Genomic DNA, 26241 nt, shown 5'->3' on the forward strand with positions numbered 1-26241 from the left:
TGGAACTCTGCACTTCACCATTGAGCACGGTGACCGCATCCCACCAACCCTCAACCACAACACGGGCCTCCGGCTGCAGGATGGCTCCACGGAGACCATCTCACCTGCCCAGATGCAGCTCACCGACCCCGACACCGCCACCTCCAACTTGAGCTTCGTCATCACGCAGCCGCCAGGCCATGGCAGACTGCTGCTGAGAGGAGTCCCTCTGTTTCCCCCACTGGGGTTCACCCAAACGGATGTGGACCAGCTGAATCTGGATTACCAACACCAGCTGGGCAGCCTGGCGGACATAGACAGGTTCTACTTCCTGCCGACCGACGGGACCAACATCGGGTACCTGGAGTTTGGACAGCTGAGGGAGGAGCCGGCTGTCTTTAACATACAGGTGAGCAGCACACACAAAACACATTTCCTATTTATTTAACACAGGAGGCTGCGCTGAACTGTAGAGGTATACGTTACTGAAGTACCAAGTAATAACAAGTAATACTACACTGTGCTTAGAGTAATGGCGCATTTCCACTACAGTGCGGAGTGCGGTTTAAGCGTGCCGTGCCCGGCCCGTTTTTGGTTGCGTTTCCACTAGGCGTAGTTCTGGCTAGTGGGTACTTTTTCACAGTTTTCTGGCTCTCCAAAATCGAGGTTCTTTCCGGGCCAACAACCGGGCTGAGTATGAGAGAATCGCTGGCAACTACAACAAAATGAACATATTTGACCGTGATTTAATTGTAATACACGTTTCAAAATGATGCCGAAGTAACAACATACTGATACCGGTTAGTAAAAACCATGAATTAATGCTTTGACAAGTCTGCAGACAGACGGCAGGCGAAAAACCCTTTTAAAATGTGTGTTTTCTAAATGGAGCTTGGCTAAGCTAACGTTATATATGCTCCGACCGTCCACACTCACAACAACGTCATACAGACATAAATAAACCAGCGACTGTATTCGCCATGACACAGGCAGTCTGTGGTTTGTACTTGTTTAACTTTTGTCTAGTTTCTGAACAGATATGAACAGGTATTGTCATACTGATATTCTGTACAAACTGTGAAGTCCACTGAGACAAATGTAACATTTGTGATATTGGGCTATATAAATAAACATTGATTGATTGATATGAGGAGCTGTGAGCTCTGAGGGCTAACGGCTGATGTTGGTTTTGTGTTTCACATTGAAGATGACGTCACGGCTCCGCCTACACTGCGTTACTATAGTTACTACCCAAGTTCCTAAACTGTAATGGAAACGCAGCATAAAGTGAGCCTGGCCTACCAAGGCCTAACTATACTGTGCATGCGAGGCCCGCAGTGGAAATGCGCCATAAGAGTACTTCAGTGCAATATTATTATTATTTCTATTTTATAAAACCAGACAAGTCAGATGACATGACAATAAGGCCAAAGGACATGAGCACAGAGCAATAAAGACAGGGTTAGGAGCAGAAACTCATTTAGAAAAAAATGTATCAAACAATTCCAAAAGCTTTGAAGAAAAGAAAAGTTTAAAAAGTAGTGTTGATAAAAGTAGTGAGTGTTTTATTTTTATATTTGATGTTTTTTAATGAATATGTCTAAACATCTACTTTTCATGAGGTGTTCAGCTGTGTGGTTGGTCCAAGAGGATTTGAAATAGTTGGTTTAGCTTTAGAAGAAGAAGGAACACTTTATTCATCAGTTCATCAAAAACATCAAAAATCAACAAATTGGTCGATACATTGGAGGTAAAATTACAATATTTCCCTCTGAGATGTAGCGGAGTAGAAGTATACAAAATATAAAATGGAAATACCAAAGTCCAGCGTGAATTTGGAGTACAATTGCCGAGGAGATGCTCTCCCATGGAGCCTGGTGTTCTGAGGTGGAGCTGCTGGACGCTCAGCTGGACTGAAGGTAAATATTTGATGCAGAGAGCGGCAGGTGGGCCAGGAAACCCCCCCCCCCCTCTCTAATGTTGCATGCTACCTGCTCAGAGAGGGACACACACGCACACACTACTAAACACATGGTCACATGGTATATATATATATATATATATATATATTATATATTATATATTCTGTGATTATTCAACTTTTTAATATTTCGATATTTTGCTTTAACTGATGATTATCTCTATCGTAGACTATTTAATCTTTCAGTTAATAAAATAGAACATATAAACAGAAGATAGGATACAATGAGACATGTTAAACTGTCTAGTTTAGTCCTAAAAAAGTGAGTATGATATAAGGTGGTGTAATGCACATTTACCCAAGAACTGAACCTCATACTGTAGAATGCTTCACTCATAAGATGACTCATTTTGAATAAATTACACACCCTGTGTAGCCCGTGAATTCATGAACAAGAGACTCATTTTGCTCACATCTCTCCGTGTTGAACAAATAACCAAAAAGCGGAGGAGAGTCTTGATGACCTGGTGGATTGTTAAACCGCAAAACTATATCGAATCATATGTTCACAAACTTCTGCAGGAAATTCCAGGTATTAGGGTTAGGTATTTATACAGTCGTATGCTCAATACGTCCTAACAGTTCAATGTTCCCCAAAAAACGAAAAACTTGCACTACTCGTCTATTCAAGTAGGTTAAACGTTTTTTAAATAGTAATGTTTTAATGAAAATGATTTTTGTTTTGGAATTTGGTTTTGCTGTTGTTAAACTTATGTTTATTAAATGTTCTCTTTGTGAACTGTGATAAGATAAAAGAAAGACTGTTCTCTTCCTGAGTCAAAAGCAACATGGGGTAAGTTCTTGGTCATTTGTAAATGTAACTATAAGGCAATCAACAGACAAATGATGAGCATTTACTTCACATCACTTTCACGGGGCTGATGGTGCATACTCTTTGAGAAGACTATACAACATTTTTTTGCCAGAGCTCTCTCATGTGCTGTATTCAGAATAAAGACTCACTTCAGGTCAATGAAATACAGCAGAAGATGCCTGAATAGTTACAACTCATATCTTTACATTTTTAAATATGGATGAGGTTGTAACATTTAAAAGGAATGTTTATTCATCTGATGTGATACATGACAGGAGCAGCATCTAGTGGCTGAAACACATAATTGCACCTGTGTCAACAATTGTCTGAACAAGAACAATTACATCTCTAGTAATTGTTTTCAAACCATGTAGAGACTTTCTGTTTCTGTTCTGAAACTTTTCACAATGAAACATTTGTAATATATCTGGCAGCTGGAGACTCTGCAGACTTGACAAAGACTGGCTTTGGTCATGTAACTTGTTTTGATGTCTTTCTGTTGAAATGATTGTGGTTGTTGCTGCTTTTAAGATGCATTTCATGTTATTGCACTTCATTTCTACTTTCCTTGCTTAAAGAGTGATTTATAAATATAACAAAAATATGAAACAAACTTAAACTGCACAATAACCAATAATGTAGTTGAATAAAAAACACCAGAACCTATTATTATTATTATTGTTATTAATATTATCATTATTATTAGCAGTAGTAGTAAAAGTAGTAGTAGTATTAGTTATATTAGAGAATATTATATTCTCTATAACATTTGAAACATTCAAACGTTATTAAGATGGAGGCTTCAAATAAAACCAGTGTTTTCTGCCTCTGCACTGTAAATCCTTTTATTATCTTTTTTTAGGTTTGTGTATGATGACTTGAATTAAATGACAGTTCTGCAATAATTGTATTTAGTTACTTCTCTTTCTGATATTTCCTAAGTTTTGTCTATCTTTTCGTACACCTCTACCAAACTAAATAAATCTACTGAAACAGCTGATTATTCCCACAGAGGCTCAGATATGCTCTTCTTCCTGCACTAAATCAAAGTTATTTACTAAATAAAAGTCTCCTGCTGTGTTCAGGTCGATCGTGTGGATAGGTTACCGCCTAGTCTGTCCACCAGGCGAATTCCTAACACTGTGGTGGGTCTAGGCGGGGGCCGGTATGGCATCTTCATCACCTCAAAACACCTGCAGGCCTCCGACCCTGACAGCCCAGCGGAAGAGCTGGAGTTCTCCATCAGCAGGCCTCCGCAGTTCGGCTACCTGGAAAATACTCTCACAGGTGGGCTGTGTGTGAACTTAAAGCTGAGGTTATCAGAATCAGAAATTATAGATGTATTGCATACTGTTATACTCTTTAAGTTGGACTAACAATTCCTGTCCTTTCAGGAGCATACATCAAAGGTTGTTTCACGCAGCGGGACGTGGACCAGCGAGCCGTGGCCTTCATCGTCCCTGCCGACATGGAGGTGACGGCGGACAGCTTCCAGTTCCTCCTCACTGACCCTGCTGGAAACACCATGCTACCCCAAATGTAGGTTTGTCCAAGAGACGCACGGGAACCCTGGTCCAGTCAGGGTCAACCATCTCAAATATGATATGAATATGAAGAAGAAGTCTTTCACTCAAGTATAAATATCACAGTTTAGAAATGCCATGTTATATAAAAGACATGAATACCAGTACTGGCATATAAAGATATATAAGTATCTAAAGTTAGCGTACTCTATATGCCTGAAGCAGTGGCGTTTTTATATGTACAAAACTGGTGGGGCAACTTAGATGTTTATAAGCTTCTGTTGCTTTTTTAAACACGTAAACAAATAGCTGTAGGCTCCATGGTTCCGATGCAACAGCGACCTCACCGTCACATACAAAGACAGCGAGAGAGAGAGATAGAGAGTGGAAAGTAACATATTATATTTAAGATTTAAATGACTGAGGCTAATCATTTTAAGAAAATAAATATGGTTTTAACTAACTTTTACTGACTTCCATAAGGGGTGACATGCTGACATAGTTAAAATATTTATCCTACAAGTAGACACGTCATCTTGTTATATAAAATACCCACAGCTGTCGGTTAATCATATTAAACTCAGCTGATGGCAGTAAAGATACCGTAGTATGGTCGTCTTTATTTGTACGTTATTATTATTCAAAGATAAATAAGGAAGTGTGTTTTATATGAGATGGCAGAGACTTCAAATCAGATTATTAAATCAAAGAGGCTTTATGTTTTCTATTATTTTATTTCACTATAGCTATGTGGACGGTGTCAAGGTCCTATTTTGACTGAATAAATCAATAGTGCGTGTAAATAAAATACAAGATTTCTTTATTTTTATATATACATAAAATATTGGGACAAAGCTTATAGTCTATAGTGGAAACATATCGATTTTGTTGGGTTCAGAATTCCAGAAAAGACAGACAACTTCTAAGTTGAACTATTTATTGTAAAGAGAGCACAATATATATATCACTTGGCCAAGGACTCATCACGTCTCTGGGAATCACAGGCAGCAAAGCTGTAATCTGTAACCACCAAATCCGTAAAGAGCCTCGAACCTCGTGCGTGCATACATTTTTATTACACAGGGCGTTGCCCGTACATTTATGATTGGTCAAGACTAGCTGAAAAGATACCGTGGTTTAGACTTTGTTCTCTTTGGTAGGTGCACAGACTCAGATAGAGTGTCTTGGCAACACGATCCTCCAATCAGCATTCGGCCGGCCTGTGGAAGTCCCTCCCTACTCTGGCACCATCATACTAATTTATTTTCTCTAACGTTTCTTCAGATATAGCGGGAAACCATAATGTTGCTTCCTAGCTCTGCGGGGGAGCGCGGCTCCCATACAAAGTGAAGGCCGGTGCGTTGTGCTGTTCTGACTACCTCTTTGTGTTCTCTCAGTCTCTGCACTCAACCTTGCTACTTTCAATATTGCAAGCTAAACTTTCTTCTGACTATTCCCCTCGTTGGTATCTAACCCATCAGAACCTGGGATTAGTGATTGTGTCTATTTATTCTATAGTCATAGCAATCTCATGAGCACAATAAGCATATAATGTAATAATAAGAATCAGTCTTGTAATGTTATATACAAATAGACTCCACAAATCCCTCCTTTCATACCTTTTAAGGTGTGAATCTAATCTACGTCTATTTTTCTTTTTACTACGTCTCTGGTGTAATTTATGAATCTCTGCTGGTTATAGTACATATAGCTCACCCCATCCACATCCTTGTTGATTGTGGGACAGAGGAATATTACTTCAAAACCTGCTGATATTTGGTTTCTATCTTTAAACTCATCAGGAGGCCCTAATGCTGTCTTTAGCTAAAAAATCCCTCCTGGGACCATGTAGTTCTGCTGTCTGTGGGGTGTTCTGCGAGTATGGTTCATTTAAGATTGAGTTACAGCCCTTTGATTGTTCATTAGATATTCTAGCACCATTTCATATTTTCACATGTCAAACACATCTCACATTCTCTTTATCTTAATCTTCTGTTTAAAACCACTTATTTTCTTATCTCTGTAAATTATAAATGGTGTGCTTATTATTTCTAATGTTAATGTTTTCCAAATTAATTGTAGACCTCCTATCTGCCAGTACAGCTTCAGAATCTTAGTACTTGGACTGTGCCAACTAAATAAGAACCCCAACATCTTTAGTTAAACTAAATAACATATTTCAATAGCTCTGAATTTCTGACAAGCATCTGTGTTTATTTTTAAATGAAATCCTTGAGATCCTATTTAAAATCCAAATATAATATGAACTGCTAATGTTTCTGGTAAAGAAACACACTAATGTTATGGATTCAAAAACAACCAAAATCACGATACTAACAAAGTGAATGATTTCCTGGTGATACTGCTTCTACCTGTCAGTGCTTAGATATTATCACGCTGAAAAAATGAATACAGAATTCCAACAAACTGTCATCAAATGTCTTTCTATTATAAATGTAGATGAAATGTATATCCCCATAATGACCTAAACAATAAAGTCTATGGCTTTTACTTCTTCACCAGGCTAGTTACATGATGTTGTCTAAATTAAATTCTGTCATTACATTACTATGTTTTAGTTTTAACTGTAATATGTTCTTTCTACATTTCAAACCTCAGTTACTTTTATACCTGTTGAAACATTACTCACAGGTCAACTTCTTCAGTATTCCATTCTGGAATCACATCTCTCACAGTAGCCCCTTGGCCACTGATTCTGCATCTGTGTTACCTGTTATAACTCAATCAATATTAGAGACATGTCAACATCCATCAAACAGTATCTTATCCCCAGATATGGAGCAGGTCAATTCTAAAACCGTCAATCAATGGTCAGATTGAACATCCGCGTTGGGGCAGCAGGTTCCCTTCAGTCCCTAAATGAAAAATGTAGATTGTGAATTTGACAGCCATGTTGATGTAATACATTATACACACACTCCCCCTTTTTACACATGAACTCATGTGTAACAAAATCCTGTATGGGAAGAAAACCTTCAGGTAATAATGGATTATAAGAAAATACCAAAAGTTTTTCCCAAATGTACATCCATCATTTCCACAGTAAACACTCCAGTGAAATTAAGTGTTTCTCTCCATCCTTCAGTCCTAAAAGAAACAGAATCTTCATGTTTTAGTTTGAGTTTCACATTCTGCAAACTCCTGTGGGAGTGCAATATCATCAAGTAGATTAGAAACGGGTCACAAGTGTGGTTTTCCAATTCTGTGGAATGTTAGGAAACCTCTCGTTGCCCACAGAGCCCCAGAATAATGTGTTAGTCCAAAAGCATGCTTGATTAGTCATTGTTTTAAATCATGCAGTTGCACTGATCACATGCAGACATACACTCACACTGTCAGGTTGTAAAGTCAAGTTTGGTCAGGTTCACCCCAGAGTCAGTCATTCACAGTGCTTTTCTCAAGTTACACTGTCGGTCAGGGTCAAAGGTCAGTTGGTCTCAGTCTTTTTGGCCATGTGTCGTGCTCTGCAGAGACTTTGATATTTCAGCATAGGCCAGTATCCTTTGTCTACACAAATATGTATATATGGAGCGCCATCATTTATTAATTCACAATTACAACTATAATGTTCAAGATATCTCTAACTTTTCATTGAGACAGCTGCTTCCCACATTCCCCGAAAAGTGTTTAGCCAAAAAATGTCACTTCCTTATTGTACTACTACTGCAGTTTATCAACACCTAATCTATATTCAAATGTCTAATAGATCTATTTCAGAAACTTGTGCACATAATTATTATCTTGAGTCAAACCATTACTAGGATCTGTAAAGCTCTGCTATGTATTTCATAACTCATATTCATCTATCTTCAAATCTGGTCCACTTAAAAACAATGTTAACCTCTTTAACAGTGCGTGGAACCTTGGGTGTCCGAACATGTAACAATCACTGCTTCCTTATTCAAGGATTTAAAAACAGAAGTCATTTCATCAATGGTTTGTAATTGAATTTAGGAATTATCACTTATGGTAGGTATGTTTTTACTTTTTAACATCTCTAAATGTCAGTTAATTACTAATTAAATGGATGACCATTAAGAGGTGGTGACGCTTTGTCTTTTAAACTCAGAACCTGGTGCCGTGCGCTTCCTGTGAAGCTGCAAGTAAGATTTTTTAAAACCACTGCAGGGTGGGTCGAGTGACCCCTTCTCCCTATTGGTCGTCAGTAATATGCACCATTACAATGGGTGATTGAAGGCCCCACATTTGTTTACTCCCAATTATATTACTTTTTCAAAATTAAATGTGCTGTTTTTATTTTTATTTTATTTTAAACTCTAAATGTTGGACTACAAACAACAGTTATTTCCCATAAAAAGTTCTCCTGTAGTAATATATGCCACAATGGTGAAACCAATACCTCAAATTGAAATACTATTATTTTGCTTAGAACTAGCTTTCCCTTCCACATGACCTATAAATAAAGAGGTGTCTGATCTTATAGAGTGGTTACTAAAACTATCCCTTTAAACTGTAGATGAATACTGTAACAAATTAAATCTCTACCAAATTCACACATGAATAAGAATGTCTTAAAGAATAATTTGTCCACATGATGAAAAGATTGAAGAATCTGTTCTACTCTGTACTCTTGACTCCAAAACACCCACTGCTTAAAGTGTAGTGAATATTTCCATCATGTCTCCCCCTTTATCCCACAGTACCCTCAGTGTTTTACGATTATTTCCTCATTTTACTTTAATAGTTTCCTCTTTACTGCTATTTTTAATTTACCAATTGATGAATTAATGGGTAATACAACTTTGTATCTTTACTTATTTATCAAGTCAATTCAATTTCTTTAAATGTGGTACTTTTTATTTTAATAAGTGTGTTTATGTGTAAACTCACTCATTCCGATTGATTCCCTTCCCCTCTCCTCTGGTTTATCTCGAGCCGTGACCCCGGCCTCCTCACATTCTGCTCGACCAACTCCTCTGACTCCTCCCCCTTTGTCCATCAGCTCTTGAATCCATTCGCTGCAACTCTTTGAGGCAGCCATCTGCCCAGTTACATCTGCAGCTCCCATCATGCCACTGTTCTTGTACTGCTTTGCATTTCATCTCCTCCTTTACAGTGTCTTTGCAGCTTTATGGAGCTGTGGTTCTGGATGCCACAGGTGGAGATTGTTCTGGATGCAGTTCTTATTGTTGTTGTTGTTGGTTCAGCTCTGGTTCTCTGTCTGGTCTATTGAGAAGGAGCAGTCTCCTGGTTGGGATAGGCCTTTGTTTGCTCAGGCGGGTCGGGGTCTTAGCCGTCTGACAGGCAGAGAGAGAGAGAGTCCAGGTCTCAGGACGTTTACCTATAGAAATTCTAGCACACTGAGGTTAAATAAATCCAACCCTTTCCACTCTGTCTTTTTCTAATCATACTATCTGTCTTGGTTGTTAAATGCCATCTTAACAACAAAATGAATGTCTCCTAATGATATTACAGAACTCCTTTAAAAACAATTTTATTTCAACCATTTGTAACATATTTACTCAAAACAACCTTTTCAGTAAACCATTTTCTCCTATAAAATGAAATACTCACATATTTCAAGCTCCATATATTTCATACAAGAAGAAAATCCCCACATATTCTCCAATATTTTAAATCCTACTGTTACTTAGAACAACAGTGAAAACCAGCAGAGAGCATACTAACAGATCACAACAATGTAAATTGACTCAAGAGTAGGCCTAAGTTTTCTTTCTATTATAATTATTAATATTATCACTTTTAGTGAACACATATTCGTATTATGGATGAATTACTAATCCCTTTTGTACTTCTGATCAAAATCATTTATGTGTAATGCTTTAAATATACAAATATGTGTTAAATCTAATAGTTCTAAATTTGAACACAGTGGTTCTAGTTCTGACTAAAATAATATACAATATGTCCAACAGATGAAGCCAAACCTTAATTTATAATTAATCTCTCTTGTTGTATACGTTCTTTGTCCTTTTCACTCTGACTTCTCCATTTTACAGAACCTCTCCTTATTTCACACTTTCTTATCTATTTGTTCTGTTCTTTTAATCAAACAGTGTAACAAGTCTTGGTCATTTAGCAATGTATTACATGACATGTCACTTGTTAGACACTTTTATCCAAAGCGACTTACATACTCAATACTGTGGGCAATCCCCACAGGAGCAATTTGGGGTGAAGTGTCTCAGGGACACAACGACATGCTGACTGCAGTGGGGTTTGAACCTGATCACAACACCAAAGCACAACCCATTGCACCACACGCCTCCCTGTAAAAAGTATTTTTAGAAACCAAATGCTATATTTTCTGTCATGTGCCCTAAGCTGCATGTTGCTGCCACCATTTTAGGATAATATAGTAAGTTCATAGGAAGGAATGAGACAATTAAGCTGTCGTCACTCACCTAACGTAATCACCCTTTTAAACCTATGCCGTCTTGACGGGCTCTCCGTAAAAAGTCTTCACTTACTATAAATATCTTACTTTAAATCCAATCACTTGCCCTATTCTTCGTTTCCCTCAACCCACAGCCTCCACACGGCGGTGGAGCCTCACGTTGTACATTCAATACATAACTTTAACACGCCTTTTCTCCTCATACTCTCTTTCATAACTTTTTACTTAATGCATTTTAACGACCGCAATCGTTGTTTACTCAAAAACGGAAGTCAAGTTTACTCGTGATACTTCGGAGATCCCTTCCGGAATAGCTTTTCAAAATAAACTAACCACAGGCAAATGCTAACCGGAAGTGTTTTCACAATAAAACAGTTAGAACATTACTGTATGTTTAGATTATATCACATCATTAAACATTGATTTTAATTTCTTACAATCCCTCCTTACAGACCCTTTAGGACAGGGGTTTTCAAAGTGTGGGAAGGTGAGCCTCCCCTCAGAGAACATAAGAACAGCCGCGCCCCCCCCTCCCAATTATTATTTTTGGTATTATTATTATTGTTGTTGCTATAATGCAGGGGTATTCAATTGCATTTCAAAGAGGTCCAGTAAGAGAAAATGTCATTAAATGCTCTGTTTTCGCTGTGTTGAACTTTCCTGTCGGCTCCCAGACCGTGGTCGAGGAAACAGGGGGGAATGACTCTCTGTCGTCTCCCAGGGCAGAAGCAACACGCTTCGGATTCAATAACCCACTTTATGAAATCACTGGAGAGAGGCGAGCTCGTCTTGGGAGGTCGTTGTATTTATTTAGTTCTTCCGTTTCACAAGATACATCACAGACCTATGTGTTTTCCTGCTGCCTCGTTTCATTTCCAGAAAACATATCTACCGCTCGCTCACTCTCGCTCTACCATACCCACTCTCACATGCACGTGCCACACCCCTCTCTTAAAGGGGTAGCGATCTCACTCTTCATGACCCTAATGTCATAACACTACCCCCACTCTGGATGGCAATTGCACACAATTCTAATCCAGCACAGTAAATTACATGGTACATTAAAGGGTACAACATTTCAGTGCAGATATATAGCAGTCTTTGTGTGCACATATCACTGTGGAGCATAAGGAAACCCTGAAAAGACATTAATAGCTGAGCTCTAAAATAGCAGTCAGAAGGCATTCAAAACTTAAATTCTCATATGGTTATCAACCTGCTCTCCTCAAGTCTTTTTTTCTCTTTTTATGTATGAACATATGAAACAATAAAATGTAGCTTGGACATTAGTAAACAACATAACGTGTCCATGAACAGTCCTTTAACTGTGGGGCTTATGTCCTCACCCACTCACCATACCAGACAGGTGGTCCTCTGTTGCGGCCCGTCCGTCGCCCTGGAACATGATGGCTCCGACGGTGCTGCTCTGCCACACTACCCCCATTAACCTGAATGTCCTCAGGGGCAGAAGAGTCCGGAGGAGTGGAGGGGACTGAAAGGGCAGCAGTGACAGTCTCCACTTCTGGATCTGGCAGGGTGCAGCTGGAGCCTTCCTCAGCTGCGGCGTCAGTGTCGGTGAACAGTTGAGATAGACCCAGGGTAGGATCTGCAGGATCCATGTCCAAGGAAGGGGCCGACACCTGTCCAGTGGATCACGGCAGCGGTAGGGTTTCAGCTGATCATGGTGAACCACTTTCACTTTAGTCATCGGGCCTTTCTGGATGTGATATACCAGATCATCCAAGTGTCCCAGAACAAAATATGGTCCTTCGTACGACGGGAGAAACTTCCTGACTTTGTTTTGGACTCTCCCCGTTTCTTTAATCAGGTACCACACAGCATCACCAATATGGTACTGTGTGCGACAGCAGTTTTTGTCGTATTGTCTCTTAGCACGTTTTATAGACTCACCAAGGGCCTCTCTGGTGATTTGATGAGCCAGCTCCAGGCGTTGTCGGGTCTGCTGGACATATTCAGGGGCTGAAGGGAGTGTGTCAGAGTCTGGGGGTAGACCAGCTACCAGGTCCACCGGCTCGCTCACTTCCCGGCCAAACATCATGAAGTTGGGGGTGAAACCAGTTGCACTGTGCTTGGTTGCTCTGTAAGCCATAACAGCATAGGGGATCATGAGGTCCCAGTCCCAGTGGCAGTGCTCAGCTGTTGTGGCCAGTATATTTTGTAGTGTGGCATTACATCTTTCGACTTGGCCATCAGATTGAGGTCTGAAAGGTGTTGTGCGTGTTTTGTCAATGCCAAACAGCTTACACATTTCCTGAAACACTTCGGATTCAAAGTTTCGGCCTTGATCACTGTGCAGCATCTGTGGTGCTCCATAACGACACACCCACTCTGAAGCCAGCACTTCAGTCACAGTTACAGCCTGCTGGTTGGGAAGGGGGTAAGCTTCCACCCACTTTGTAAAATAGTCCTGTATCACAAGCACATAACAGTTTTTGAGATCTGTCTCGTTCAGGGGCCCCATGATGTCCAAGGCGATGCGCTCCATGGGGGCTCCTACCCTGACAGTGCCCATTGGAGCTTGTGGTGTCTTACGGGGCCTGGCTTTGGATGCACAGCTGGTACAGGTGCTACACCAGAGGGCAACGTATTCTCTCATTATGTACCAGAAGTATCGGGTCTGCAGCCGGGCCACTGTGCGCATTATACCAAAATGTCCACCTATTTGACCGTCATGCATTTGTTTCATGACATCAGGACGGAAGACTCGAGGCAGCACCACTTGTGGATAAAACTGTGTGTCATCTAGGCAGTAGAACCGCCTAACCAGAATTCCGTCTTTGAAGTAGAGCCGCTTCCACTGGCTCCAATATGTTTTTGTAGCTGGGCTGCACGGGGAGACTGTTACCCATTGTGGCCGTTCATCGCTGGCCTTCATCCATGCTTTGATGGGGCCTATGTCTGGATCAGCCTCTTGAGCCTGCCGCAGCTCCTCTGGGCTCCAGCCGCAGAACAGCCCAGTAGTATTGTTGGTCGTAGTCCGGTAGATTATTCCAGAATTTACATTGTCAATCTCAGCAGGTGAAGCTTCTCCTACCCCCACTGGATTCACTGCTGTGGAAGCTGAGGGTCTCTCTACCCCCACTGGACTCACCATCGCCTGGTTGATGTCAGAGTCCAACTGGCACTGCACCGCCTGATCACTAAAGCTCACCGGCTGAGGGGAGGGGCATGGCAGCATACATGGACAAGACTCGCGGCAGGGTCTCCTTGAGAGGCTGTCTGCGTTGCTGTGCAGCCGGCCAGGCCGATGAACAATCTCAAAGTTGTATTCACCCAGTCTCTCCAACCACCTGGCAAGCTGTCCCTCAGGCTCTTTCATCCGTGTTAGCCAGCGAAGGCTGCTGTGGTCAGTGCGCACTGTGAAGGGCCGGCCCAGGAGGTACTGCCTGAAGTGTGATGTAAACTCCACCACAGCCAGCAGTTCACGTCGTGTAGTGCAGTAATTCTGTTCAGTTTTGGATAGTTTGCGACTCCCATAGGCCAGCACGCGCTCTCTGCCCTGCTGAACCTGAGAGAGGACAGCGCCAATGCCCACATCGCTGGCATCTGTGTCCAGTATCATGCTGCCTTGGTCGAGTGGATAACCCAAAACTGGTGCTGTGGTTAGCAGACGCTTGAGCTCGTTGAATGATTCCTGGCATTCTTCACTCCAGTGAAAACGGGCATACTTCTTTGTCAGGGTGTGGAGAGGCTCAGCCACGGAGGCAAAGTCTTTAACTGTAGTATGATGCAAGGCCGATGAACTGGCGGACTTCTTGGACTGATGTAGGCGCCGGCCACTCCTGCACCTTCTGAACTTTGCTGGGGTCAGTAGCCACACCATCCTCAGAGACAATGTGGCCCAGGTAGGCCACCTGGCGGCGAAAGAGACAGCATTTTGCAGGCTTGAGTTACAGGTTAGCCTGTTGGAGGCGGTCGAAAACCTGGCTCAGTCGTTGCAGCATCTCTGGCACATCTCTGCCCAGCACGATGATGTCGTCCAGGTAGACGAGGCAGGTCTCCCACTGCATGCCAGTCAACACGCGGTCCATCAGGCGCTGAAAGGTTGCGGGGGCGTTGCACAATCCGAAGGGCATGATATTCCACTCAAACAGTCAATTTATTGTGCAGAAGGCAGATGCTTTGCGTGCTCTAGGGGTCAGCTCGACCTGCCAATAGCCAGAGGCGAGGTCCAGCGTGCTGAACCATTTGGCATTGGAGAGGGTGTCTAGTGTGTCTTGGATGCGGGGTAGTGGATAAGCATCTTTAATATTGCTGTCATTTAGGGCTCTATAGTCTATGCAAAGGCGGTAGGTGCCGTCCTTTTTGCGCACCATAACTATAGGTTATGGTGCGCTGTTACTGCGGCGGGCCAGTCCTACCTCCAGGCTCTGTTGTATCTGCTGGTTGGCACTTTCTTGCTTCTCTGAGGCCATACGGCGTGGCGTTTGCTTGACTGGGGCACCTGGCCTGGTTAGGATGTCATGCTGCACCAGGCTAGTGCGGCCGAGGTCATCAGGGCCAGTAGAGCAGAGGTTCTCAATTGTTTTTCAGCCAAGGACCCCTTACAAGATAGAGAATACACCAAGGACCCCCTCATTCTGATTTGTGATTTTGGGCTATATAAATAAAAATTTACTTGACTTGTATGTCCCTTGGAATAATCTGACGTAGCCTATTTTTTACACTTCTATAGTCTTAGTTATGTGAAAGAACAACACAAGAGAAATGTATTAGAAATATATTAGATATGTATTAAAAATATTTGCACCATCTCAACACAGAATACCCATAAAACAATCAATTAGCTGCAAGTAATACTGTACCTAAAGAAAATATCAAAGGGAAATCAAGAGAAAAGTGATCATTTGAAGTGCATTTCAGAATATACACACACACACACATAAAGATAACACATCAAGTGTTTCACTCTTAGTTAAATGATTTATAAAAGTCAAATCACAAAATAAATGCAGGCTATAAACAATTGAACACATGCCTGCATTGCAACATATATCAAGTAAATTGCAAAACAACTGCAACTGCATTGCTACAATCCCAAACCACTACTTGTAATGGCAGCCAGCTCTGGACACTATTGGAGTGATGCAAGGCAGTCCATGAAGCTGATTGCTTCTCTCTGCAAGTGAAGACACGCAAGGTGTGGCCCTTAGTGTGGGTGGGACCTTGGACATGCTGCGTGATGTTAAAGCACTCCAATAGTGACAGAAACTCAGCGGCAAAGGTGCAGGTGCTGGAGTCCATGTGGATGTTAAAATCACCTAGCAGTAGTGTGGATGGGGACATGGAGCAGATTGAGGTGAGAAGCTCAGACAACTCAGACATGAATGACGTGGAAGGTTTGGGGGGGCGGTAAATGAGGACGACCTGCTGCTTTGAGGGGGCAGCCACTGAGAAGGCAATGCACTCAAGTGAGATTTTATTCGTCACAAGCAGCTGTTTGACAGGGATATCTGCTCTGTGGATGACTGCCAGCCCACCACCACGACCAATGGAGCGGGGCTGTTGGAGATAAGCATAACCTGGGGGGGTGGCTAGGTTGAGTGTAAGGAAGTCTTGTTGGTTTTGCCATGTCTCAGTGAGGCAGAGAAAATCCAATTTCCTATCAATGATGATTTCATTAATAAGTGATGCTTTGTTGTTAAGGGAGCGGGTATTTAACAACATGAATGTGTGGGAGTTGTTATATGTTGCAATGGCTGGTAAAACAGTGATGCCATCAACACAGGCCAAGGGCTTCAGGTTAACACTGCACACGTGTGGTTTGTTGTGATGACGTAAGTGGGCGGTGACGGGGCGCCGGGACCACACAGTTGGGATAGTGTCAGCTGAGCCGGTGTAAACAAACCCACGTTTGGAACCTCTGTGGACATACCTGGGTCTGCCAACTCGTAACAGCCCGAGGTATTCAATGACTGACAGACATAGAGGGGTCTAGTGAAGTGGTTGATCCTAAAAAGTTGCGAGGCGGAGTAACGAAGCATCACGATGGTATGATGCTAACGTTAGCACAGTGTTAGCTGTGGTCGCGGATCGGCCGGGAGAATGCGCTATCAGCCAAGAGTACAGATGAACCAGGACAGCAGGCAGCCTGTCCAGGAAGTGACTCAAGGACGGACAGCACTGAGGAGAGATGGTGGAAGTTGAAGACGTTTGCCGCAGAGGAGCACCGGTGGTGGCCAGAGCAGGCTAGCCTGAGCAGGTAGAACTAGGCTAGATTCTGATCGCCGTCAGACTGGCTGGTGGAGAGGACCGTTGTTGTATCTTTTGTGACAGAACAAAATCAAACAGCAGCTAAGCAGGTGATACAGTGAAGCAGGATCGGGACTCAAAACGGGAAAATGAGACGGAGAATCGGGCTTGTCGTCAGATGGAGCCACTAACGTTAGCGATAGCGTTAGCCCTGAAGCAGGAGCAACATTAGCAGGTGTCGCAGGGTGGACAGGTCGGAAGCGGAGCATCCGTAAAAAGTTGCGATCGGGTGTTACAAAAGTGTCCAGAACAGCGTGTGCAAGTCACTGAACGTATGGAAACTGAGGTAGAAACGTTGGTCCAAAATTCGGCAGATACATTTTCGGACAGAGAAGCGGCGAACAGACAACGCCAGCGTCCTCTCTCTCCAAAAGTGTTGCGTCACAAAAAAAAAAACTAATGAATCTGAAAACTTTTCACGGACCCCCTGGCAGAGTGCCACGGACCCCCGGGGGGTCGCGGACCCCACTTTGAGAACCACTGCAGTAGAGAACACACTGCCATATGTGTGCAGTAACTTTGCAAGCTGGGGCTGCTCTTCAGCTTTCAGCTCAGTAGAGCTGTTGCAGGTGCTTTGGGACCGTGGGACCAATGACAGTCTGCCCCCGACTGATCTGTAGTGGTTGCAGGCTGTACAGCTTCGACAGGTTGAAGAACAGCGGCGATGGCCCCCTCCTTGATGGTTACGGGAGCGTTTCCTGGATTGAAGATGCGGAGGTGCACAGTTCCAGAGTGCTGAGTTTCTACAAGGGCTCGGGCTACCAGCAGTCTGTGTTTTTCAACGAAACCCTTGGTGGGGCTAAGCATTACTTCCCCTTTAGCTTGTCCTTTATAACGTGTGTAGCCTGGCACCATGTACTCCCGCCCAGGCTCCATTACAACAGTACGGGATACTCTCACTACACGTGATGGTGGCTTGCTTCGTGGCTTGAAGAATGGGACCTCTTCACCAAACAGAACCATACGATTGGTACCATAGTCAAGACGTGCTTTGGATTGGACCAGGAATGGATGGCCTAACAGGGCTTCATCTGAAGCTATGTCAGCAACCAGGAAGTGTATGCTAACTTGGCGTCGGTTTATCTGGACAGGGAAGTTAGCCTCACCGAGCACAGGTATGTCACCCGGACCGATACCAACAACGGACGTAACAACTGATTGCTGGAGAGGAGGCCGGACCTCTGGGTGAATAGCTTCGTACTGATGCAGAGCCAACACACTTTTCCGTGCACCACTGTCCAAAACAGCACACACTTCCAGTTCATTTATAAGCATGAGAATACTCATTTCTTGATTTAGTTTTTTAAGGTGAAGCACAGTGGGGTCAGTGATTTCAGGAAATGCTGAATAAACTTGGGCTCTTGTTGTTTTCTTTGGTGAGGGGCAATTTATCTTCATGTGACCTAATCCTGAACAGTTATGACAACGAATCTCCTCCCAGTTAATATCTTTACGGCCTTTTTGTTTGCTGGGTGTGCATTTCGAGTTGGAGAAGGTGTGTTGGGGATATGGGCTGGAGTTAGCAGGCTCAGGCTTCCATCTGGGTCCTGGGGGTGTGGCTGCAGTCTCAATCGGCTCCTCCTCTGCTCTTTCCCTGATGACAGCAGCACGGGGCCTCCGTTCAGTGATGTTGTGTGCCCCTGGGTGCATGCGGAGCGTGACATAAAGCGCAGTCTGCTTGGTGGTTTCATGGCGGCGGGCAATGTCATATGCTTGGGCTAGTGTCTGAGGCCGCTGCTCCAACAGTTTTTTAACCATTTCTGCATCTCCCAGAGCATTAGTGAAAACTTCAACGCCTATCACGTCTTGCTCAGTCCTGTTACTGTAGGCTACAGACACTTTCCCATAAATGTCATCCCTCAAAACATGAAGAGCCTCACCCGTTTTGCGGACACGCTGTCTTAATTCAATAGCCACTGCTGCTGCATTCTCTGAAGAGGGGCGTATGCAGTCTCTAGTTCCTCCAGCAGGTGGCGGTAGTCCCACTGTGAAGACCTGGGATTTCTGTGGACAATTGCCGCTGCTGCACCCACAAGGCAAAACTTCAATTGGATAGCCATAGTCTTTTCTGACCAACAATTAGCTTCAGCGCAGCTCTCAAACCTGTGCAGGAACTCTTTCCAAGGTGTTGTGCCATCATACTGACCAGGGCGCAGTATTGGGACTCTTTCTCTCTGTTCACAGTCCTCCTCACCCTCTGAAGAATCCAGGCAGTGTGCACGGCGAGGCTGGCGTGCACGTGATTTTGGCCGTTCATATTTGGGGGAATAGCACTTTAATTGCATAGTCTGACTATGCTCTTCTTCTGGTGACAGCCTATAGCATGGATAAGGGACTGGTGTCAGGGTGCGAACTGGAGGGGAGCAGGGGGAGCTATAGCTCCCCTAGTGGTGACATGAGCTCCCCTGGGAACATGGTTTGTGAAATTTGGGGGGAGCTCTCTAAAATACTGATATGATGACCAAATAAATTCCATTTTGGGCATGTTTTTTTTTTCAAAGGTGTAAAATAAGTGAGATAAAATTATATTTAGAGTTTATGATTCATGAAAAAAGTGTTGCCTGCTTGCACGCTGCCCGCAGCTCCACCCACTACCCACTCACTCACAAGTTCGTTTAGTGAGCACTGCATGTTTACCAGGCATTGTTGCTGCTGCTGACATGTCGAAAAGAAAAAAACAACTTACCTTGGGCAATTTCTTTAAAAAGACGGCCAAACAACCTGATCAAGAAGACCAACCGAATGTAGCTGGTGGTAGCACATCGTACGTTGTGACTGCTGCTACAACAGAACCGAGTATTATATTATTAATATTAATATTGTTCATGGTTGGTGCCGCTGGCTGCTCTTATCGCGTGTGTTCGGCTCTGTGTGGGCTACAGCCATAATAGGCTATAGCCCATGTGAAACAATGTAGCCTGTTTTTGAGTTATTTTAAGTTGATTTAATTAAACAGTCAAACGTTACATTGGTGGTCCGTGGATTATTTATTATCAAGTTGATTGAAGTTTGCGTAGCCCATACATGCTCGGGAAATCTGTTGACATGATCCATCGGGACGTTTCATGTAAATGTAGACCTGTGGCACCACCCCGTGTGCAACATATTTTCTCTTTATAATAGGCCTATGTCTGTGCTGTTGCTATTAATGCACGGATCAGCATTTACCCACCCCCCCCCGCAAAAAAAATAAAAATCCCGGCTCCCCCGGAGACCGTGGTATAGTTCGCACACTGACTGGCGTGCTATGTATGAATTATCCCCTATATCAGGGTTGCCAACTTTGGGTACCTGGCTGGAGTGAGATTTTGATATCATGGGTTTAATTCATGGTTTAATTACACATGTGCGCACTAAATGACTGCTATCGTGTCAGCAGCGGGACCTTAGCATATATATAGGATATATATATACAATAATATATACAAATACACAATATTGGACAGACTATAAAGGGCACACAGTTTCATTCACTAATGAAAGTCAAACACATGTTTGTTTCCACTGTTTTATTGTGTGCCTGTCGCGATAAGCAATTAATTGACTTATCGTACGATAAATTAAAATGAACTCAATACATTTACATGAGGATGTGACTAGCAGTTTGAAAGAATGTACTTGAATTATTATTATATATTATCATTATGTCAGTGGTCTAAAATGGTCATACAACGGTGCCGACAATATTATCGGTTATCGCAATAATTTCCGGGAAAATGTATCCAACAAAATTAATTATTGTGAGAGGCTTATACATGAAACACACACACACACACACACACACACACACATCTACAGACTTACGCCAAACTGCCAAATATATTAATTAACACACTCTCATTCTCATACTCTTTGACTCTATTTTGGCCAAGTAGAACAACAAGCAGCAGACTTTTACTTTGTTATCGTTTCTACTGGATCTGCGCATGCGCAATACGGGTCGGGGATTGACCAACCGGCTCCCACTGCTCTGCTGTCTGTTAACGTTGTTAAGAGTGGTGGGGGCGGGGAGGGAGCGGATCGACAGCTTGAGCAGCTGTCAACTCAACATTGTAAATAACCAACCAAAAACGATCGCAGGTTCATCTTGTTTTTGGCGTGAGAATAGTTTGGTCAGCGTGAGAGCGTGAGATTGAGAGTGAAAGCGTGTGTCACACGCCAGATGCGTGAGAGTTGGCAACCCTGCCCTATATTCAGGGGTAAAGGGGTTGGAAACAGTAGCAGCCATGCACGTGTCCTGCACCCTTGATGGCTTGACATGAGCTTGGGGGCTATATACTTGATCGCATGGGCCTCGGCCTTGTATTTCAGTCCTGAGCAAAAGGGTTTGTGCTTGAAAACCTCGGCCGACTGGGCTCATTGTCACATATGAAAGGGTTAAAACGTTCAAACACTTCATTTATTTCATTAACATTGTCCATTTTAAATTCCACCTGTGTCTCTGTAGCAGTTGGACTCATGAACGGGTTGGAATAGCTTGTTAGCTCGTAGCAATCCTCCGGCTTGTTTACGTTAGCGGCCGCCATTTAGCTTAGCTTGCAGCTGCATAAACTTGCTAATTAGCACGGCAAATATTACGGTTTATCTCCACCGTTTATTTACTCTGTTTATGTTCTCACCACTGTCTTTATGTTGAACATGAACAGTCCCTTCGTGGTCGCCAATGTTGAACTTTCCTGTCGGCTCCCAGACCGTGGTCGAGGAAACAGGGGGGAATGACTCTCTGTCGTCTCCCAGGGCAGAAGCAACACGCTTCGGATTCAATAACCCACTTTATGAAATCACTGGAGAGAGGCGAGCTCGTCTTGGGAGGTCGTTGTATTTATTTAGTTCTTCCGTTTCACAAGATACATCACAGACCTATGTGTTTTCCTGCTGCCTCGTTTCATTTCCAGAAAACATATCTACCGCTCGCTCACTCTCGCTCTACCATACCCACTCTCACATGCACGTGCCACCAGTGTTGCCAACTCCATAGTAAGGAGAGTAGCTATTGGCTGTCCGAAAAGTCGCCAGAAGTCGCTAAATGACGTCATCGCCTAATTTGCATATCATGTAATGGCGGCTGTAGGAGAGAGCATGGTAGAGGGGAGTACAAAAAACGTTCCCAACCCTTCAAGGATCAAAACTTGAAACCACCGGAGTTAAATCCAGACGACAGTAGATCAGAAATGTCTCTATTCTGCAAGGTAAAATTACTTTGTTGCTTCCCCGTCTTAAGCAGAACATAACTTTATTATAGTGTGAAAGTGAGTGAAGAAACATTTACATTTAAATCCCGCTCAAAACCAGGACGGCTTGGCAGTTGGCGCATGCGCAATTAATTTGCAGTCTCGACGCGGGGGAGTGTGGTTGTCTCCTCTCTGCTCTGACTGCAGCAGCAGCTCTGCTGCGGCCAGGCAACTGTCAGTCTGAGCGCCTGTGAGTACTATGGGAGGGAGGCGGGGCTCACGGCAGCACCCGCGGCTCGTTAACTGCAGAACAATACGTGAGTCTCCAAACATCAGAAAAGTCCCTAATAACACCATTATAAATCGTTAGATTAGTCGTTAGTCGCTTTTGACACAAATAAGTAGCCGGAGGGTTTGGAAAGCCGCCAAATTTAACGAGAAAATCGCCAAGTTGGCAACACTGCGTGCCACACCCCTCTCTTAAAGGGGTAGCGATCTCACTCTTCATGACCCTAATCCTAATGTCATAACAGCTGTCGACCTTCCGCCATTTGAAATTACTTCTTCTTCTTTAGTGTTAATTGGCGGTTGGTAAACCAACTTGTAGGTGCATTACCGCCACCAACTGGACTGGAGTGTGGACAACAGACTATGCAGAAAACAATAAACAAAAGAAACAAAACAAAGAACCAAAACTCTAGATTATTTTTAAATTGATCAATTTCTCTTAGAAACGTAATAATCTCACAATACATATTGCCTGATGTTTTCCCTAACAGCCCTGATAGCGACAAGTCATGGAATGTTGCTTTCTTCAGTGTCTGGAAAAGCACATTTCTCTGAGTACTATATTTCCTGCAAAGCAGTAAAACATGCTCAACAGTTTCTGGCTGGCTGCAGTGTATACACTTTCCGGTTGGATGCTTTCCTATTATACTTAATGTATGATTGAGACCTGTATGACCTATTCTCATCTGAGAAATGACATTTTCTTCCCTTCTTTTAAACCCCACCTTCCTTCCATCCCCCACATACCTTTGAATTTTATAAAGATGTCTTCCTGTATCACAAAGGTCCCAATGTTCTTGCCATGTTGTTTGTGCATATTTCTGTATGAATGTTTGAACCTCCGCTTTGCTGAGTGGAACTTCTATGAATATGTTCATACTTCTGAGTGTTTGTTTGGCCAGAATATCCACCTGTTCATTACCCTCCACACCAACATGAGCAGGAACCCAGATGAAACGAGTTGCTATGCCTTTGTTTTGCATTTTATATAAAATTAGAAATATTTCATTTATTATGTCCATTCTAAATGAAGATCTGCCTGATCGTATACTCGATAATGCTGAAAAGCTGTCAAATGCAATTACACTATTATGTATTTCTTTCTCCTCTATCGATTTCAATGCCAACACCAATGCCAACAACTCTGTGGTGTATACTGACACATGGTCTGTTACCCTTTTCTTTATATGTGTATTACTCACTGGGATATAAACTGCTGCCCCTGCACGCCCTGTCTCTGGATCTTTGGAGCCATTTGTAAATATGATTGTTGAGTCTGAGTGATATCTTGCAAAATAATTCTGGACTATGCGCCATACTGGTAGTTCTTTCTTTTCCTTTAACTCCTCTCGTATATTGAGGTCTACACTTGGCAATGGGAATAACCAGGATGGAATGGAGGAGATTGGAACTGTGGGGCAATACTGTATTTGATTCAAACCTATACTTGCTGCTTTAACATCGCCAATCCATCCAAAACTTGTTAAATGTGACTCATTGTGCTCGCAGCAGTCTTTCAAAATACTTTTCGCAGGATGACTATCACTATGCCCCTGAAGGTTTACCCAGTATGCCAACATTAACTTCACTCTTCTTATCCTTAAAGGCATTTCTCCCATTTCCACCTGTATTGCTGATACTGGAGATGTTTTAAAAGAACCACTACATATTCTCAGGGCCTGAGCTTGTCGGACATCCAGTTTTTTAAGGTTTGATTCTGCTGCTGCCATGAACGCTATACACTAGAGATGTTAAGATTCACCGATTCGCATCGGTGCACCGGCATAAACGTTCAAGATGCGAGTGCACCGGTTGAAAGAGTGCACATCGGCTACAGTTTGGGTTGAACCGGGTTGAACTCGCGATGCATCGATTGCGTAGCGTCTTTGCATCGGTCAAAAACCGATTCATTCATATAAAATCCCCTAATCTTGTCAACGCTCAGCAGATACGATCTTTGATATCTTCGCCACTACGGAGGCCGAGAGTCTCAGTTATCAACACACACGGAAGTCGAGGAGAAAGAGAAACACAGCGCACCGAAAAATACCTACAAATCAAACGTTTGGCAACACTTCGGATTGTTCAAGAAAGACGTTGTAATAGTCCTTTATGCTAGGCTATATAGTTGACCGCAGGTCATGGAGAGTAATAAGGTATCCGTAGACCTTTGTATGAGGTATCTTTATTACTTAACAGGTCTACAGCCATGATACATAGATCCGTCCTAGATGCGGGCTTGCATACACACAGTATCACTCCGCAGCCGCACCCCATCAGTAACGTCCTGATGGTATATGTGCGCGGCACAGACGGTCAACTTGAAAAATCGCTCGCAAATTGTTAACGATGCCGAGCCGATTTAAAGTACACAAGTAGTACGAGGAACTTAGCGACGCACATAAAGAGTTGACATGGGGTCTGCGGCTGAAAAGAGAAACCTCAAAGTTAGACATATGAGTTAAATCACTCAGTGAGGTGTTCTGTCAGAGAGAGTGGTGTTTAGTTTACAGCAGCCTGTGACGGCCAATAATAATTTAAATGTATTCCTCACTGTAAGCAGTTATGAAATACCTGTTTGTGAAAGGTTATTTGTATTATTTATTGTTCATATAGAACCCACCGCTTTCTGCTCACTGGTGAGTTAGCCTATGAATGAGTGTTAAGCACATCAGACTGGCAGCTGTATGGGCATTGCTCTATGGTAGCTGTTATTAGCACATTGTTAATCATGAGCAATGCATCCTTACATTGTTTAACTGTGAGGTGTTATACAATTGTACTCTGGAGAGCTTTTAAAGGTAAACAAATAAATGGCATGATGGGATGTGCAGTACCAAATATGTAAAGCACTTTTTTGTTAATGTATGATTTGCTGCATATAAGGAATAAAACAAAAATCCTCTGTCGTACCAAATTGAAGTATCATTATTTTTGCATCGTGTTGAATCGCATCGTATCGCACCGAATCGCATAATGTTGAATCAAATCGTATCGAACTATCGCAACAGGGGTGAATCGTATCGTATCGCATCGCCTGGTGTTTCAAATGTATCGTTAATGTATCGTATCGTGGCAACGTATCGAGATGCGCATCGCATCGGCCTCAGTGATGGAGATGCACATCCCTACTATACACCCATAATCAAATACAGGTCTCATGAGTGCCCAATATATATTCAGAAGTGATGACCTACTCGCTCCCCACTCCTGTCCCGCCAAACACCGAAGTACATTGTTGACCTTTTTACATTTATTTTGAACTTTTCCTATATGATTGCTTAATGTTAGCTTTCCGTCAAACCAAACACCAAGAAATGTTATTGTATTAACCTGTTCAAGAGGTTGCTTATACGATATAGGAGCAATGTTATGCCGTTTTGTAAAACAAATGACCTGCGTCTTAGCTACTGACAGTTTGAATCCCCATTATTTGTCCATTTCTCCACTTCAACTATTGCAGCTTGTATTTTCTTTCCAACATGTGCTACATTGCGGCCTTTTGCCCACAAAGCCCCATCATCTGCATACAAAGATTTCCCCACACTTGGATGAACTTGATTAGAAATGTCATGTATCATTATATTGAACAGCAACGGACTACACACACTACCTTGCGGAGTACCATTTTCACAGCATAAACACTTGAATATTCTGCACCTACTCTTACTTGTATTTTCCTGTCCAGTAAAAAATTCATAACCCAATGATATGCTTTACCACCAATTCCCAATGATTTGAACTTGATTAGTAGTCCTTCCTTCCAGAGCATGTCATAAGCCTTTTCAATATCAAAGAAGACTGCAATCACT

At 42.8% G+C, this 26241-nt stretch overlaps 1 protein-coding gene across 1 annotated transcript in view; it reads left to right on the forward strand.

Annotated features, from left to right (window-relative positions):
* Positions 1–26241, forward strand: part of LOC117542293 (FRAS1-related extracellular matrix protein 1-like) — a 290781-nt gene that overhangs the window by 196391 nt on the left and 68149 nt on the right. The window contains 3 exon segments of the mRNA XM_034209862.1: positions 1–388; positions 3860–4061; positions 4169–4313. The exon segment at positions 1–388 is cut by the window's left edge and continues 33 nt beyond it. Coding sequence (XP_034065753.1) covers positions 1–388; positions 3860–4061; positions 4169–4313 — 735 coding nt within the window.

This window comes from Gymnodraco acuticeps, unplaced genomic scaffold, assembly GCF_902827175.1.
Source record: "Gymnodraco acuticeps unplaced genomic scaffold, fGymAcu1.1, whole genome shotgun sequence".
NCBI classification, from domain to species: domain Eukaryota; kingdom Metazoa; phylum Chordata; class Actinopteri; order Perciformes; family Bathydraconidae; genus Gymnodraco; species Gymnodraco acuticeps.